Source organism: Notechis scutatus, chromosome 2 (genome assembly GCF_049901735.1).
Source record: "Notechis scutatus isolate UNSWTSFEM ecotype Mainland chromosome 2, rNotScu1.2, whole genome shotgun sequence".
Taxonomy (NCBI): domain Eukaryota; kingdom Metazoa; phylum Chordata; class Lepidosauria; order Squamata; family Elapidae; genus Notechis; species Notechis scutatus.
The window spans coordinates 128,042,381-128,058,106 of record NC_142010.1 but is presented as its reverse complement, the minus strand read 5'-3'; the positions used below and the strand labels follow the sequence as shown (position 1 = coordinate 128,058,106).

Below are 15,726 nucleotides of genomic sequence, written 5' to 3'. Positions count from 1 at the left end.
CATTTCATCTTTTAAAAATTTCCAGTGCTTCCAAATTATTTATTTCCCATCTGAAGGCATTAAACCTTTTTAAATTGCCGAACCTTCTCAAACAGTATTGTCCATAAAGAGATAATGTGCCACTGCCATTGGAGATACCCATTGGAACACTAAAGGCTGGATCGTTCATTCATTTGCTTTTTTTTTGTTATTTTCACATCTTTGGTGTAAAAGATTTCTGCCCTCAGCAAGGTAGCAGAGCAGGGAGTAATACCTTGCACTTGCCCGAAATTATCCAGATCATTCAAGTTCAGATTTGTACCAATCCATGGTCTTAATTACCATGTCTGATTGATTAATAATAAATTAATTGTGACTAACATATAATAATTATTGTTAATTGAGTTTGGTGGTTAAATATGTAGACCTAATCAGACAAAATTCTTGAACCGTAATTATTATTTTTAAATTAAAAAGCATGTCTGTTTGAATGTTCTTTGGAAAACTAAGAAGCTAGGCAGTCTAGTGCTTTTAAATTGTCTTTTAAAGTAAATAATATTTTATCAAGGGGGCTATATAAAGGATTTCATAATATTTTTACAAAACATCACTCAGGGAATAATAATAATAAAGTAAAGTGAATAAAAGTAAACAGTGCTGTTTCCTCAGGATAGAACACCTTGGACTCAACGTAGTCCTTCAGCTTCTGGTTGGAGTTCCCCTTGAAATGGTTCATGGTGCAACAAGGATTGGATTTGTCTATATTGCTGGAGTTATAGCAGGTAAGCGCTATGACTGATATCGGTTAGCCATCATTACTTTGGGGCCCACAACAAAGTTTAATATTGCATCCTTTAGAAAAGCATTTGTCCTCCATCCAGCATTTCGGAAGCAAGATTGTAGTTCTGGAATTCTTTAACACCCATGAGACTTTCCTTGTCAATGAAGCCGAGAGCGTTATGTCCTTTTTTATGCCCATCGTTTAGTGAATTTCACAATCATTTAGTGAACCAATAGTTTGCTATGGAGCATTTTTTGCTAGAAACAAGAAGAAAATGCTGTTTTCTGGCAAGACATCATAAATCAAATGAGCTTGCAGGATGCTGCAAACAGCCATAAACACAGACCAGTTGCTGGGCACCCAGAATGTGTTGCGGGGGCAGCTTTTGGAACTTTTAATCCAAGCTGTAAGTACCTTTTTGGGGCCCATCATAATTGAGGATTGCTTTTTGGTTTTTAGTTGTTTTTTTTGGTTAGAACGAAAAGGCAACTAACTTGCTGATAACCCAGGAATTTCTTAGAATAGATGACACCGTTTCATACACTGATTTTTACATTTGTGTTGCACTTGTCCTGTTAGTCTAGCTTTTCTGCTCTTTTTTTTAATAAGATGTTTTTTAAATTGAAAGATGCTGGGTAGGTGAAAAAATCAAAAGTGTGATTAAAACAATAAAGTAAGGTGTGTTTGTTATGTGGCTGGAATAGTGATCTTTTGCTGTTAATTCCTATTTCAGTTTTCACTGTCAAGACTTTCTTTTCTTCACTCTAATGAACAAAAGATGTTTTAATAGAAATATGGTTTAACTGAACAGGAATAAGATGCTGTGAAAAAATAAACAAACAAACAAATAAATAACGGTGGAAAGTATAATTGTTATAATTGGATGGCAAAATTATAGATGGGAACTCAATAAACATCTGAGGATTTATAAATTGGAACCTGGATATCTGATGGTAGCAATGGAGATGGCAGGATTTATGCCCCGAGGGAGAGGGAGGGCAGGAGAAAAAAATGAATTTGGAAAACTCACTTTGCATAGTGGAAGGTCTTCCTTTATGGAACATTCCATTATGGAGTTCTCCTTCCAAAATGAACTAATTTAGTAGCTAAATGAGAACAAATGCTGAGATGAAGCCGCAATTCAAGTATATTTACAGGCTTCACATATGACCATTTCTTCGTCATCTTTCCTTTTTCTTATTTGTTACCTCTCTGAAATATGTCCTGTCAGCAGGGTTTTCCCCCTCCTTAACAGATTTACTCTGGAAATGAAAGTGACAAGAAGAGCAATGGGAAGATCCAGGAAGCTTTTAAAAACAGAGGCCAGTGTCATCTGGACCACTCATAAAATTCTGTTAACGAAACAATTACAAAATAAAAACCCTCTCTTATTCCTCTGCTTTTGATTTTTCTCACCTTTTCTTGTTTGAGATATTAATGAGAACCGGTATAATATAATGGCTAAGTTGCTGGTTTAGGGATGGAGAACTTCATATTCAGGTCCCCAGATATACACTGGAGTGATTATGGGATGACTACTCTCTGTCTCTCTCCTGGGGCACATTTCCTTCTGTGGAGATAAATTAGGAGACCTTATAAATACTGCCTTGAGCTTCCCAAGGAAAAATGGAATACAAATGCAAATGCTAAAGCTAATAATAATGATAGATGGTAATGATGCAGTGGTTTCTTTTGTGTTTAATTTTAGGGGAGAATGTTATGTACATTCAAAGCTAGTTTGATGTAGTGATCAAGGCGCTGGCCTAGAAACCAGGATTTCTAGGGAGTTCTAGTCCTGCCTTAGCCATGAAAATCGGAGGGGTGACGTTGAGCCAGTCATTCACTTTCAGCCCAAACCACCCCACAGGATTGTTGTTGTGGGGGAAGGAGGAGCAAGGAGTATTATGCACTGTATGGTATAAACTTACTGTTAAGTTTGGAGAATAAAGAGACCAGACATCTGACCAGTGACTTCAACTCTTTAATAATAACAGGAATCAGAATGGAACAGAGCAATGCTATGGGCAGCAGTAACCCTTTTATAGGGTTAGCTGCTGCCTTATTAACCAATGAAAATGCGCAACAGGTTCCAACTACTGACCAATAAGGACAGTCCCAAAAGTGACCAATCAGGGACCGGTTCTGGCCCAATCCCAAGTTGTTGTATAAGGACCAATCAGGTGTGCAGGTTTTCAACCCCTAATTTGCATTTAGGTTATTCACTTTTATTGATTCACAACACCCCTCCCCCTTGGGTTCCGTTTGAGGAGCTGTGATAAAATCCTCAAGATAGGCAGGCCGTTTGGTCTGCCTGGATGATTCGAGGCTCCACGGGTTTTGTCCAACGTCCGGTTCGGTGGAGCGTTTGGATGACCATTGTTAAGTTCTATTTCGCTGCCGGCGATTCCGTGCTGCATTCACTGTGGATGTCTCTGCTGCTGCGTGTTTCTTCGGGGTTTTGCAGTTCGTTTTCCCCTGTATTAAAGTTCCCTGAAGACATCAACTCCCTCCCGCTTCACGTTCCGGTGCTTCGCTGGGCTGTAGGGCTCCCGTTGACCCGCTATTAGTTGTATCAAAGTCAATTCCCTCGATACTCCCTCCCCCTTGAGTTGTTGAACCGGGGAAGTCATGGTCGCTGGGTGATAATCTCGATCGGAGTTGGTCTATGTGGCGTTTCCACACCCTCCCATCGTCTGTTAGCAGGCGGTAAGATCTAGGCCCGGTGAGGTGGGTAACGGTTGCGGGTATCCATAACGGGTCGCCGGAAAAGTTTTGGCAAAGATTAAATCGCCTACCTTAAATTCCCTGCATTTGCTGCTGGAGCCGACAGGTTTTTCTGGTGCGCGGGGTGGAGCCGGTCAAGGTGCGATCGTATTTTCCGCCCCATAAGAAGTTCAGCGGGTGTTTTGTTGGTCACGCTGTGGGCGTGATGTGCTGCAATAAGAGGATTCGATTGATTTTCTTGTCGATGTTGCCAAATTCCATTTTATGCAGGGTCTTTTTCACAAATTGTACCATGCGTTCTGCACGTCCATTCGCCGCAGGGTGCGCGGGCGAGTCAGCGCATGGCGGATGCCCCGATCAGCCAGATATTGTTCAAAGGGCAATGCAGTGAACTGCGGGCTGTTGTCCGAGACCAACACGTCCGGAAACCCGTGCGTGGCAAATAGTCTGTTTAATTTATTAATAACTGAGTCGGTTGTAGTTGTGTGCATTCGATGAATCTCGAGCCAGTTGGAATAGGCGTCGACAGTAATCAGGAAAGTGTGACCTTTGGTAGGCCCCAAAAGTCAATATGAATACGGGACCACGGTCCCCTCGGTGTTTCCCATTCGGTTGGGCTTGCTTTCGGTGGGGCGTTGCTGGCGTCCTGGCACGTTGGCACGTAGCGACCCAGGCCTCGATTCTTTTGTCGATTCCCGGCCACCAAGCGTAGCTGCGTGCGGTGATTTCATCCGCACAATGCCGGATGTCCCTCATGCAATACCGCCAGCACAGTCTGTTGCAATTTGGCAGGGATTACGACTCGATCGCCCCACAAGATACAGCCTTTTTGGGAAAACAGCTCGGTTTGGCGGGCTTTGAAGGCGCCCATTCAGGTGCAATTTGGTCCGTCGGCCACCCCGTTCAACCCAGCGTAGTATGTGTTGCAGAACTGGGTCACGTTTCGTTTCAAAAGCAATGTCTCTAGCCGTCAAGGGTGGTGCCTGTAGAGTTTCAATCTGTAGTGTTGAGAGGGTTGGGGCTGGATCCACAACAGCGTCTGGGAGCGGTGTTCTGCTCAATGCATTGGCGTGGAGAATCGATTTCCCGGGCGGTGCTGCAAAGTGTAGTTGTAGGCCGCCAGGAATTCAGACCAACGGGTCATTCTGGGGGACAATATATACGGGGTTGGTTTATTACCCGCAATGATCCCCAGTAGCGGTTTATGATCAGTGATTATTGTAAATGCACGGCCATAAACATATTCGTGAAATCTTTTAACTGCAGCAACAATAGCTAAAGCTTCTTTGTCCAGCTGACTATAATTTCGTTCAGCTTTAGCTAAGGTTCGCGAAAAAACGCGATGGGGGCTTCTGCTCCGTTTGGTAACACGTGGGCCAGAATTGCCCCAACCCCAAAGGTGATGCATCACACGTGATAGTGAGCGGCAGAGTCTCGTTGTACTGCATAAGTACTGAATCAGAAGTTAGCAATTTCTTTACTTGTTGGAAAGCATGTTGTTCCCGTTGTCCCCAAACCCACGTTGCTTTTTGTCTAATAGTCTATGCAATGGTTCAGCTACTGTTGCTTTGTGGGGTAAAAACACATTATAGAAATTGATAAGTCCAAGGAACGCCTGTAGGTCTGCCTTGTTCCTAGGAGTGGGTGCCTTTTTAATTGCTCGTAATTTGTCTTGATTGGGATGAATTCCTTGGCTGTCCAGGAGGTATCCCAAAAATTCTACTTTTTCGGTACATAAGTGGCATTTATCTTTTTTACTCTGAGGCCTGCATTTTGGAATCTTCGTAAAACCTCTCTGAGTCGTTTTTCTAGGATGTCTTTGTTAGGTGCGGCGATGAGTACATCGTCGAAATATGGGACAACGCCTTTTATCCCTTGTAACAACCTTTCCATTAAGCTCTGGAAGATTCCAGGGCGCGCTTACTCAATTGGAGCCGGTTGCATTTAAATGCGCCCCTATGTGTTACGATCGTTTGCGCCTCGGCTGTGGTTGGGTCTACAGGCAATTGTTGATACGCCTGGGCTAAATCTAGTTTGGCGAAAACTTTCCCGCCGCCCAGAGAATGGAGTAAGTGTTGCACTACCGGTACTGGATAAGCACTTTGCTGCAGTGCGTGGTTTAATGTGGCCCGGTAGTCTCCGCAAATTCTTAGGGACCCATCAGGCTTGATAGGCGTTACTATCGGGGTTTCCCAACGGGCGTGGTCGGTGGGTTCCAGTACGCCCTGCGCTATCAGCTTATCGAGTTGTTCGTCGATTTTAGGCTTTAAAGCGACGGCACCCGGCGTGGCTTAAGGCGGATGGGTGCTATTTCAGGGTTCAAGTTAAGCGAGATTGGGGTCCCCTTATACTTGCCTAGTCCGTTCGCGAACGTCTTGGAATTCTTGTACGAGTGCCTCTTCCCAATCGACGCTTTCGGCCTTGTGGACTCCGGCTACAGTGATTCCGGCGGCCTGAACCATTGGAGGCCTAGAAGACTAGGCCTGTCGCGATCCACGACAGTCAGTGGTAGTGCGACGGTGCGGTCCTTGAATGAGACCTGGAATCTGCGGGACCCGGCGACGGGGATTCGGTTGCCCTGATAGTCTTTGAGTATAACCCTTTGAGGTTAAGGTCTTGGCGGCGAATCGTTGGAAGGAGCTGTTGGAGCGTTTTCCACGACACCATCGAGAGGAAGATCCGAGTCTACCTCCATCACGCACGGTTTGTTTTCGATGGCGACCTTTACTCGGATTTTCCCAGCATCAAGGGATGTAGCGTGGCCTATGGTGATTGTTTGGTGGGTCTCTTCCCGCCGGGTTTCTTCACGCCTGGTGGAAGTGGTGGACGGTTTGTTTCTGTAGGAGTGGTTTAATTTTTCTCGGTGTGTGCCGAAGAATCCTGAAGACTGGCATTCGGCCTGTCGGGGTTTGGAGTTTTGTTTGCTTCTGCAAACCTTTGCGATGTGACCTCGCCTCCCGCAATTTCGGCAGAGCGCGTCGAGGAATTTGCAGCCGGATCGTGGGTGATTGGATCCACAACCGGCACACGGTCGAAAGGAGTGTTGTGTGGACTGATCTCGCTCCGTTCGCAGTCGGTTGACCTCTTCCTCATCTCTGTCGGACAGGGACTCTAGGTCTTCATGGTGAGTTGATACCGGGTGTCTCTCTGAGCGAGGCGAGGTATCAGTGGCGAGTTTACGTAGCGGTGCGTTGGTGCGGCGCATTCGGGCTGCCGACTTCTTGGTCGCCTCTGCTGCCGAGGCTTCTTTAAGGGCATCGTTGAGACTGATGTCCCCCTTAGCCATAATTTTACTCTGGATCGTGCCGTCTTCTAGGCCCAGAACCAAACGGTCCCGGAGAGCTTTTTCTAAGTCTGCGAATCCGCAGAGGCCTCCAAGGTTTCGGAGGTCCGCGATATAATCAGCGAGGCTTTCGCCTTTCTGTTGGTCCCTCCGGTAATATTCGTGTCTTCTGACGAGGGTTGGCACCGTAGGTGCGTAGTGAGCCCGTAGTAAAGGCTCGAGGACGTCCCAGTCCATCTCTTTTACCTCTGCTGGCCTGGCAAGTGACTTTGCCATCTTAAACACGGTCGGGCCGCAGTGAGTTAGAAAGATAGCTCTTTTTTTTCCCGCTGTTGCATTTTTTAGGTTGTTGGTCTCCAGAAACATCTGGAACCTATCCATGTATGACTCCCAGTCTTCGGTCTCTGGGTCGAATGGAGCGGGTGGTACGACACCGCTGGCCATGTTGCCGTTGATGGTGCGTGATCAACCACGTGCTCTGTAGGTTGCTCTGTAGGTTTAGTCAGCTCTTCGGTCTCTGTATCCCACCCTCGTCGCCAGTGTTAAGTTTGGAGAATAAAGAGACCAGACATCTGACCAGTGACTTCAACTCTTTAATAATAACAGGAATCAGAATGGAACAGAGCAATGCTATGGGCAGCAGTAACCCTTTTATAGGGTTAGCTGCTGCCTTATTAACCAATGAAAATGCGCAACAGGTTCCAACTACTGACCAATAAGGACAGTCCCAAAAGTGACCAATCAGGGACCGGTTCTGGCCCAATCCCAAGTTGTTGTATAAGGACCAATCAGGTGTGCAGGTTTTCAACCCCTAATTTGCATTTAGGTTATTCACTTTTATTGATTCACAACACTTACTTATTAAAAAAATAACGCCAGGATGCAAATAAATAAATAAATCCTCTCCTTGCTAGCATTCAGGAAATCACTCCCTCAACTTCCTGGTGTTTTAAAGGGGCCTTAAGCAAGCAGGATTGAAGCCCCCTTTATCACCTCTTCTTTGTTCCCACTTGGGTTTGTTGTCTTTGCTCTTTTTGCTCTTTTTTTACATTGTATTGTTTTCTTGTTTTACATGTTTTTAGCAATTTGTATACTGCCCAATGTCACAAGGACGGCTGAATGTATATTTAATAAATTATTAGACTCCATGACCACCACCATCTTCTTCTTCTTCTTCTTCTTCTTCTTCTTCTTCTTCTTCTTCTTCTTCTTCTTCTTCTTCTTCTTCTTCTTCTTCTTCTTCTTCTTCTTCTTCTTCTTCTTCTTCTTCTTCTTCTTCTTCTTCTTCTTCTTCCTCTTCCTCTTCCTCTTCCTCTTCCTCTTCCTCTTCCTCCTTCTCCTTCTCCTTCTCCTTCTCCTTCTCCTTCTCCTTCTCCTTCTCCTTCTCCTTCTTCTTCTTCTTCTTCTTCTTCTTCTTCTTCTTCTTCTTCTTCTTCTTCTTCTTCTTCTTCTTCTTCTTTTATTATTCTCTTCTAGTTTAATTTCACATTTGAGACTTGGACTGTATGTTATTTCAGTTCTGTGGCTATTTGCTTTTTGTTTTTACTGTGGCCCTGTAATCACTGAGAGGTATAAGATGGTGGCAGTACAAAACCTGAAAATGGTGAGTAATGAATCAATCAATCAATCAACAAGCAAGCAAGGCTTTCACGTCTGAAATGACCTGCTTGAAAAGGGGCAGGAGTTCTGAGAGGGAAGCTGTTGAAGAAGCCAAAATATGGTTTTTAGGCAGAACAAGTAGTCTTTTGGGAGATAAAAAGGTTTTTGAAGTGACATGATGCCTTGCTGGGGCCAGGAAGCCATTGACCCTGGTGGGGTAGTTTTAGTTAATTGGTGTGGAATCGAGTCAATTTAGGGAAATCATGGAGGTGAGATGGGGTCTCAGAGGCTGTAGAAGTTCAGGTGAGGGATTTATCAGGATGAATGGCTGATCCTGAGAAGATAGGAAGGATGGATAGTTCTGGAGAAGGATGGTGGAGAAAAGGACTGGGTAGCTAAGGAAAACCACTCATATTACTGGCACCAGTGGCTGATTTTGGGAGATTCGTGATTGTAGAGTTGCTGAAGCAATAAGGCTGGGAAGAGATGTGGAAATTGTCAGCTGGGGATTGCCAAGACTATGGAGGAGGAAGTTTCCTGGACCTTTGGCTCCTGCTGGGTTCACAGGTAAAAGTCATAGCCAGGGGGGAGGAGTGTTACGGGTTCATTTGAGACATTTGTGGCCCAACCCAGTGCAGGAAACCCTGGCAATGGTGACTCAGGCCACTATTGATAATCCTCAACTTACAACCACAATTAAGCCCAAAATTTATGTTGCAAAACTCACTTCACAAATATCTCACTTAGCAACAGAAATTTGGACTCAATTATGATCGTAAGTTGAGGACTACCTGTAGTATTTTCTCCAGAGTCTGTTCTTTGGACCAGAAACATAGAAAGTTGGATGTGGAGAATCCAAAGAAATAAATAATCCTGTATTTTTCCACTATCCTTTTCTTTATCTTGCATGAAGCTTTTTTCTGGGTATGGATTTGGTGTGATGGCAGCTTTGACTTTGTGTACCATCCCTCCGTTATTTTATTTCCAAACATTTGTTAGACAGGAAGCTCTGTTAACTATTTCCATCAAGGGGCCCTGTTATTACATGTTATGTCACGATCAGTGTACTTTTTGTTTGATTTCTAAAGCTGTTAACAAGCACATGGCTATCCTGGCAATAACTACAGCAAAGACAGTCTTGTTGCAATTAACTTCAGTGAGCAATAATTCTCCCCTGAAGTGATTTCTGCAGTGTAATTTACCAGTTGGTTGCCCATAAACTGTTGGCTGGTTGCAACCTGGAAATTTTTGTTCACTTAATCAGAACAACCAAGCAGAAAAAGTAAACTGGAGTCTCATGGTTTATTATCGTGGCATTTTCTTTGGCTTCTTAGCTGGGCACCACTAGTTTCTCTCACAATATTATGCATGATTGATAAATGTCTTTTGTGCAAGGAAATCAACAACACTAAACCACACCAACGGTCGCATTAGCTCATGATTTTTTTTTAATGTTGCTTTATTGAATAGGCTACGATGGCCTGATGCACTCATAACGCTGAGCCATATATTATGTTTTATAAACCCCAATAGCTAAGAGGACGTTGCAAAAGGGATGGGCTGTTTGCAGGCCCCAAATTAATGTACGTGCCTAATAAAGTCGTCTCTTATCACAGTTGATAAACTGCTTCCCACTATTTTGAGGCAAGACACATTAAACATACTAATGAACATTTAAGGAAGGAACAGGGCCTAAAACTTACCCTCTTCCAAATGAGTTTTTATCACATTATGTGATATCTCAGCTCTATCCAGCCCACTGTAACTCTCATTGTCCTGAAATATTTTAAGTTTAGCTATGAAATGTTTATGACTGGTGAGGGCCAAAATCCACCTCATGACCTGTTTGTGGTCTCTTACTGCTTATTGGGCCCCCTGAATAGCTGCTGGGAGACAGAATATATTGGACCAAGCAGGGCCTTGTTTTGATTCATTAGGTTTAAAGAATTGTCCAATTCAGCTACTTAACACCATTCTTCTCTTTCGCAAAAGGAGCTCATCTGAGTGACTTAAAACAGGGGTCCCCAACCACCGGTCCGTGGACTGGTACCGGTCCGTGGAACAAATCCTACCGGGCCGCTGATTTGCTGGGCGCTGCCATCTTGTTTTGATGAAAAAGTGCTTCCGGTGAGCTTTTCCGGGTAGAAAGCTCACTGGAAGCACTTTTCGTCAAAACAAGATGGCGGCGCCAACTGATGCCGATACCGGGCGCGGCATAAAAAGGTTGGGGACCACTGACTTAAAAGATATAAAAAGCACTAAAAAGTAAACAATAGTCAAAGCTTTTGTACAAGTTCAGGCTCAAAGCAACAACACGGATAGCCCTCAACTTACAACAGTTCATTTAGTGACTGTTTAAAGTTAAAACAGGACTGGAAAAAGTGACTTATGACTATTTTTCATACTTATGCCCATTGTAGCATCCCCATGATCACGTGATCAAAATTCAGATTCTTGGGCAACTGACTCATATTTATGACGGTTGCAACATCCCGGGGTCGTGTGATCATTATTTGTGACCTTCTGACAAAGAAAATCAATGGGAAATGACTTTTCATCTTCACTGAACCACCGTGTTACTAATTTTAACAACTGCAGAGTTTCACTTAACAACTGTGGCAAGAAAGGTCATAAAATGGGGCAAAATTCACTTAACAAACATCTCGCTTAGCAGCAGAAATGTTAGGCTCAATTGTGGTCATAAGGCGAGGACTACCTGTATAGACCAGAAGGGCAATCACAATGTAAGAATTAAGCCATGGCCAAGTCAAATGCCTATTGAAAAAGAAATGTTTTTGCATGCTAGTGGAGTGCACTCTTCCAAAACAGGATGGTAATCTAAATTCTTGAAGCAGTATAAAAGAAACTGTAATTATATTTAAGACATCTGGCAAGTGGACCTGCTTTTAAACTCATTAAAAACTCACCTCAGGATGTAGGGCTGAAGCACATTAATTTTGAACCCATTCAAAATTATATATATTTATATATGTTTAATGTTTTACTTTTTTAAAAAAAATACGTTTTACAGATGTCTAGGACATCCCACAAAATCATGTAATGGAATCTGGCAACTGAAATCTAATCTAATCTAATCATATGGCAAAACATATATATGAGCCCTTTACTTTGGAGAGCTTTCTCTGCAAAGACTGAGTAACAGGACAACTTATTGGACAGTAAAATGATATTATCCCTTTCGTCACAGCAGATGGCAGGAGCTACCCAATCTTGGCTGACCTCAAAAAGGTTAAAAAGGGATGGATCTAGTTGGATGTAAGACCAAGAAGAAATCCTAAGGTTTTTGATCTGACTGGGTAGTTGGAAAAAAAAATTGGTAGAAGATAATTTCAGTTTTGCTGTTAAATCAAACAATATGTCCATATAGATTGGCAATTGAACTCTCAGTCTTTTTCAAGAAAGTACAGGAAGTCCTCGACTTACAACAGTTCATTTAGTGATTGCTCTGTTACAATGGCACTGAAAAAAACGACTGTTTTTCATTGCAGCATCCCCATGGTCATGTGACCAAAATTCACTCGCTTATTGTCTCATATTTTTGACAGTTACAATGTCCCCAGGTTACGTGATCAGCTTTTGAAACCTTCTGACAAGCAAAGTCAATGGGAAAGCCAGATTCACTTAACAACCGTGTTTAACAACTGCAATGATTCACTTAAGAATTGTGGCAAGAAAAGTCGTAAAAATGGGGCAAAACTCACTTAACTACTGTCTCACTTAGCAGCCGAAATTTTGGGCACAATTGTGGTCGTAAGTCTACGACCTGTATAATACTACCTGTATTCATAGAAAGGGTGGGAGGGGATGTTTGTCATTTGTACTTACCTTGTTTTTTTGTATTTGTTTTGTATTTCTCCAAGGTTCCCTGGCAGTGTCCATTGCTGATATGACTGCACCTGTTGTGGGTTCATCTGGAGGGGTGTATGCTCTTATTTCTGCTCATTTAGCCAATATAGTAATGGTAAGCCCTGGATTAAGTAGAACGCGGATTGCCTTTGAGACCAGAATGTGCTGTTTATTGGATATGGATTCATTTATGTGACAGCTGAACTGTTGTTTTCAATCCAGCCTGAACAAATAATGTCAAGGTTTAGTCGTTGTCATTATTGTTTTATTTTTCTTAGGTTTATGTTGATTATCAGCAAGTAAACAAGTATCTCACATATTTCCATTTACAATAACCAACAGATCTGATTTTATGTATTGTATGAGCATGGGAGAATTAGTTCTCGTACAGTCAATTAAAAAAAACAACAGCGATAACTCTGACCATTGCCAAAGCAAGGGACAGATGGAAACCATTTCCTATCTGCAAAAGAAAGAACTGGGTAGCCCATTAAAAGGACTGAATATTGTTTTTATATATTGCATACTGCCCATTTCCAGTAAACCAAGAGAAGTCAACCAATTTAGGTCTATTGGTATGTGTGAGTTAAGCCAGGATCTGAAAAGCTATGAATTATGGATTTTTTGTTTAACAACTTCGGAGGGGGCCAGGTTGGGAAAGGCTAGTCTATGGTACAATACAGCTAAAGGAAGACTACTATTAGATTTTCAGGTGCCAAAAATCCACTGTGTATTTCATTGCCCCCCTCAAAAAATTCTCATTGTATCCAGCCCTGCCAATTAAAAATATAAATAATTCTAGCTTAATGTTAGCGAGGGAGATTCTTGGATGATGAAAATGATGCATTTGGCACTCTAAGCACATTCATCACAATATTTGTTACACTTTGCTTTGCTTTTCCTCCTGAGGGGCTGACTCCATCAAACCTTTTTTACTTTCCCTGGAAGTCCTTGGATAACTGCAAATAATTAAAAAAAAAATGCCTGTGCCTTTCGAATGAAATATTCCTGGAAATAAATAAAGTGAGAAGAAACATAAAGCAAATCACCCTATGGGAAATAATAGATAAACAAACCAAATAAAAACACAGGATTTATCACTGGCTTCCACAGTTTTCCAAGTGCATTATTATCTCTGTGGAGAAATGAACCAAAGAAAGCTTCTAAAGATGCCTCCCCCCTCCCCCCCCCAAAAAAAAGCTGGATTGATTTCTAGCATCTTTACTGATGCTTATCTAAAATGTTTGCACTTCATTTCCCAGGATTCCTCCCTACCATAAAAAAGCACAAGGTTGAGTGAGAGTCATAGATCATAAACAAAGGCCAATTATATACAACTCAGAAATGCTTACAAATGGTTCAGGTCACATATTGAAATATTACCTTGAAGGCCTGTTTGTACCTCTCTGATTGCCTTTGTGGATTGTCAGATTCATTTCCAGGGCACAACCATATTGCATCAGTAACCACAGTTACTTACCTTGACTTATGACCACAATTTGAGTCCAAATTTTCTGTTTCTAAGCAAGACATTTGCTAAGCGAATTTTGCCCCATTCTTGCCACAGTTGCTAAGTGAATTACTGCAGTTGTCCAGTTAGTGACATAGTTGTTAAGTGAATCTAACTCCCATTGTCTTGGCTTGTCAGAAAGTCACAACAGGCGATTAAAAACAGATTGAAATTACAGAAGATTAAAAGTAATCTTAAAAAACACGAGTTTGGAGCAGAGCAGTGTTGGTGCCTTCATTGTTATTATACCAAACCTAGATCTCCAGCCTAGATCTTCTCCATCAAAAATTCCTCGGCCGATGGGATCTGCAGTAGACCTCTACTGCCAGCATGAGTGGGGCCAGCCAATAGGATCAGGAGCAGACAGATCCTCAGATATCTTAGACTCATGCCATAGAGGGCTTTAAATGTGATAAGCAACACCCTGAATTGGACCCAGAAGCAGATTGGCAATCAGGGCAGCTTGCATAACGGTGGTGTTACATATGCAAATCCAACTTAGGGGCCTCTAACACTGTCTGCACTGCCACATTTCGGACAATTGTAGTTTCAGAATACTCTTCAAGGGTAGCCCCCCCTGTAAAGCGTATTATAATAATAATCCAAACAAGATGACGAGGGCATTAGTTACTGAATGCAGGGGCCACAGGAGCCAAAAAATGATGCAGTTGGCACGCAACATGAAGTTGTGCAAAGGCTGTCCTAGCCACACCGGCCACCTGCTTTTTGAGGAGGAGTTGCAAGTCTAGGAGAATCTCAAAGTGATGCACTGGGTCTATTTGAGGTAGTGCCATCCCATCCAGAACTAAAGATGATAAATCTCCAGATCACAAGGCTCCATGTGTCCACAGCAACTTCGTCTTACCAGAGTTCATATGAAGTCTGTTGTTCCCCATCCAGGCCCCATCCAGGCCACAACTTCCAGGCACTGAAAAAGGGCAGCTGCAGCATCACTTGGATCACCAGGGATGGAGATGTAAAGCTGAGTGTCATCAGCATATCGATGATATCTCACCCCGTGGTGTCAGTCACCCAGCCGTTTCTTATATATGTTAAAAAGAATGGAGAAAGTACCAAGCAGAGCAGTACCTCACAAAGGAATGGCCATGGGCTGGATCTCTCACCCCCTAACAACATCGAATAGAACTGACCATAGAGAAAGGAAGGAATGGAACCAGTACAACACTGTGCTGCATAGTCCCACATCACATTTACTAATTTTTGAATGGTCAACTGAACAGATGTTCCAGAAACCCAAACTTACTTTAACAGGTAATTCCTGAAGAGGAAGAATCACAATTGGATTCACTATTGTGCATTGGAATTACAGTATATTGATTTTAAAAATCTGCTGAATATGAATCAGTTCCATCACATTTGGGAGGGCTTGAATCAAAACCAATTGGCTATCGCAGAAGCCAAATCTGAAGTGAAGCCAAACGTTTAATGTAGTTTTGTTGCAGGCAGCTCTTGTGGTACCAACTCAGCTGTCAAACCAGTCTGCAGTCACAAATTCTAGTCTAGTTTAAATGTATTATATTCCAAACCTCTTGACCATTTTTCTTTAGTTCATGTGCTTGCTTTTTATAGAAATAGACTGGTAAATCTATAGAAAGCAATTAATAAACAAATTAGCTCCTTAATCAAAAATTCTTCCTATGTGTTTGTTTTATTCTCTGTTTTCCCAAAGGGTGATAATAAGGGACAGATGCTGGTGTATTTAATGAACGGCTAAATATATCCATCATCCCTCTCTTTTATAGATTTTCATGAATGTATGCATACATATCCTTATTAAAATGTTAAGAAAAGTGTAAGGGTTTCAATAAAGTTATAGATGGGTTTGCTTTTGAATAATAACAAGGAAACTGTAAATGCCATCTAATCCATATGAATCTATGCCATATATATAGTGTTATATCTTGCACATTCATAATATATGGATAAACTATTGATTTTTCTTCTTTGGGGTCTTAAGGCCAA

At 42.4% G+C, this 15,726-nt stretch overlaps 1 protein-coding gene across 1 annotated transcript in view; it reads left to right on the top strand.

Annotated features, from left to right (window-relative positions):
• RHBDL3 (rhomboid like 3) overlaps positions 1–15,726 on the top strand; it is a 138,466-nt gene that overhangs the window by 111,041 nt on the left and 11,699 nt on the right. The window contains exons 7-8 of the mRNA XM_026680801.2: positions 649–761; positions 12,248–12,348. Coding sequence (XP_026536586.1) covers positions 649–761; positions 12,248–12,348 — 214 coding nt within the window. The remainder of the gene's footprint in view (positions 1–648; positions 762–12,247; positions 12,349–15,726) is intronic.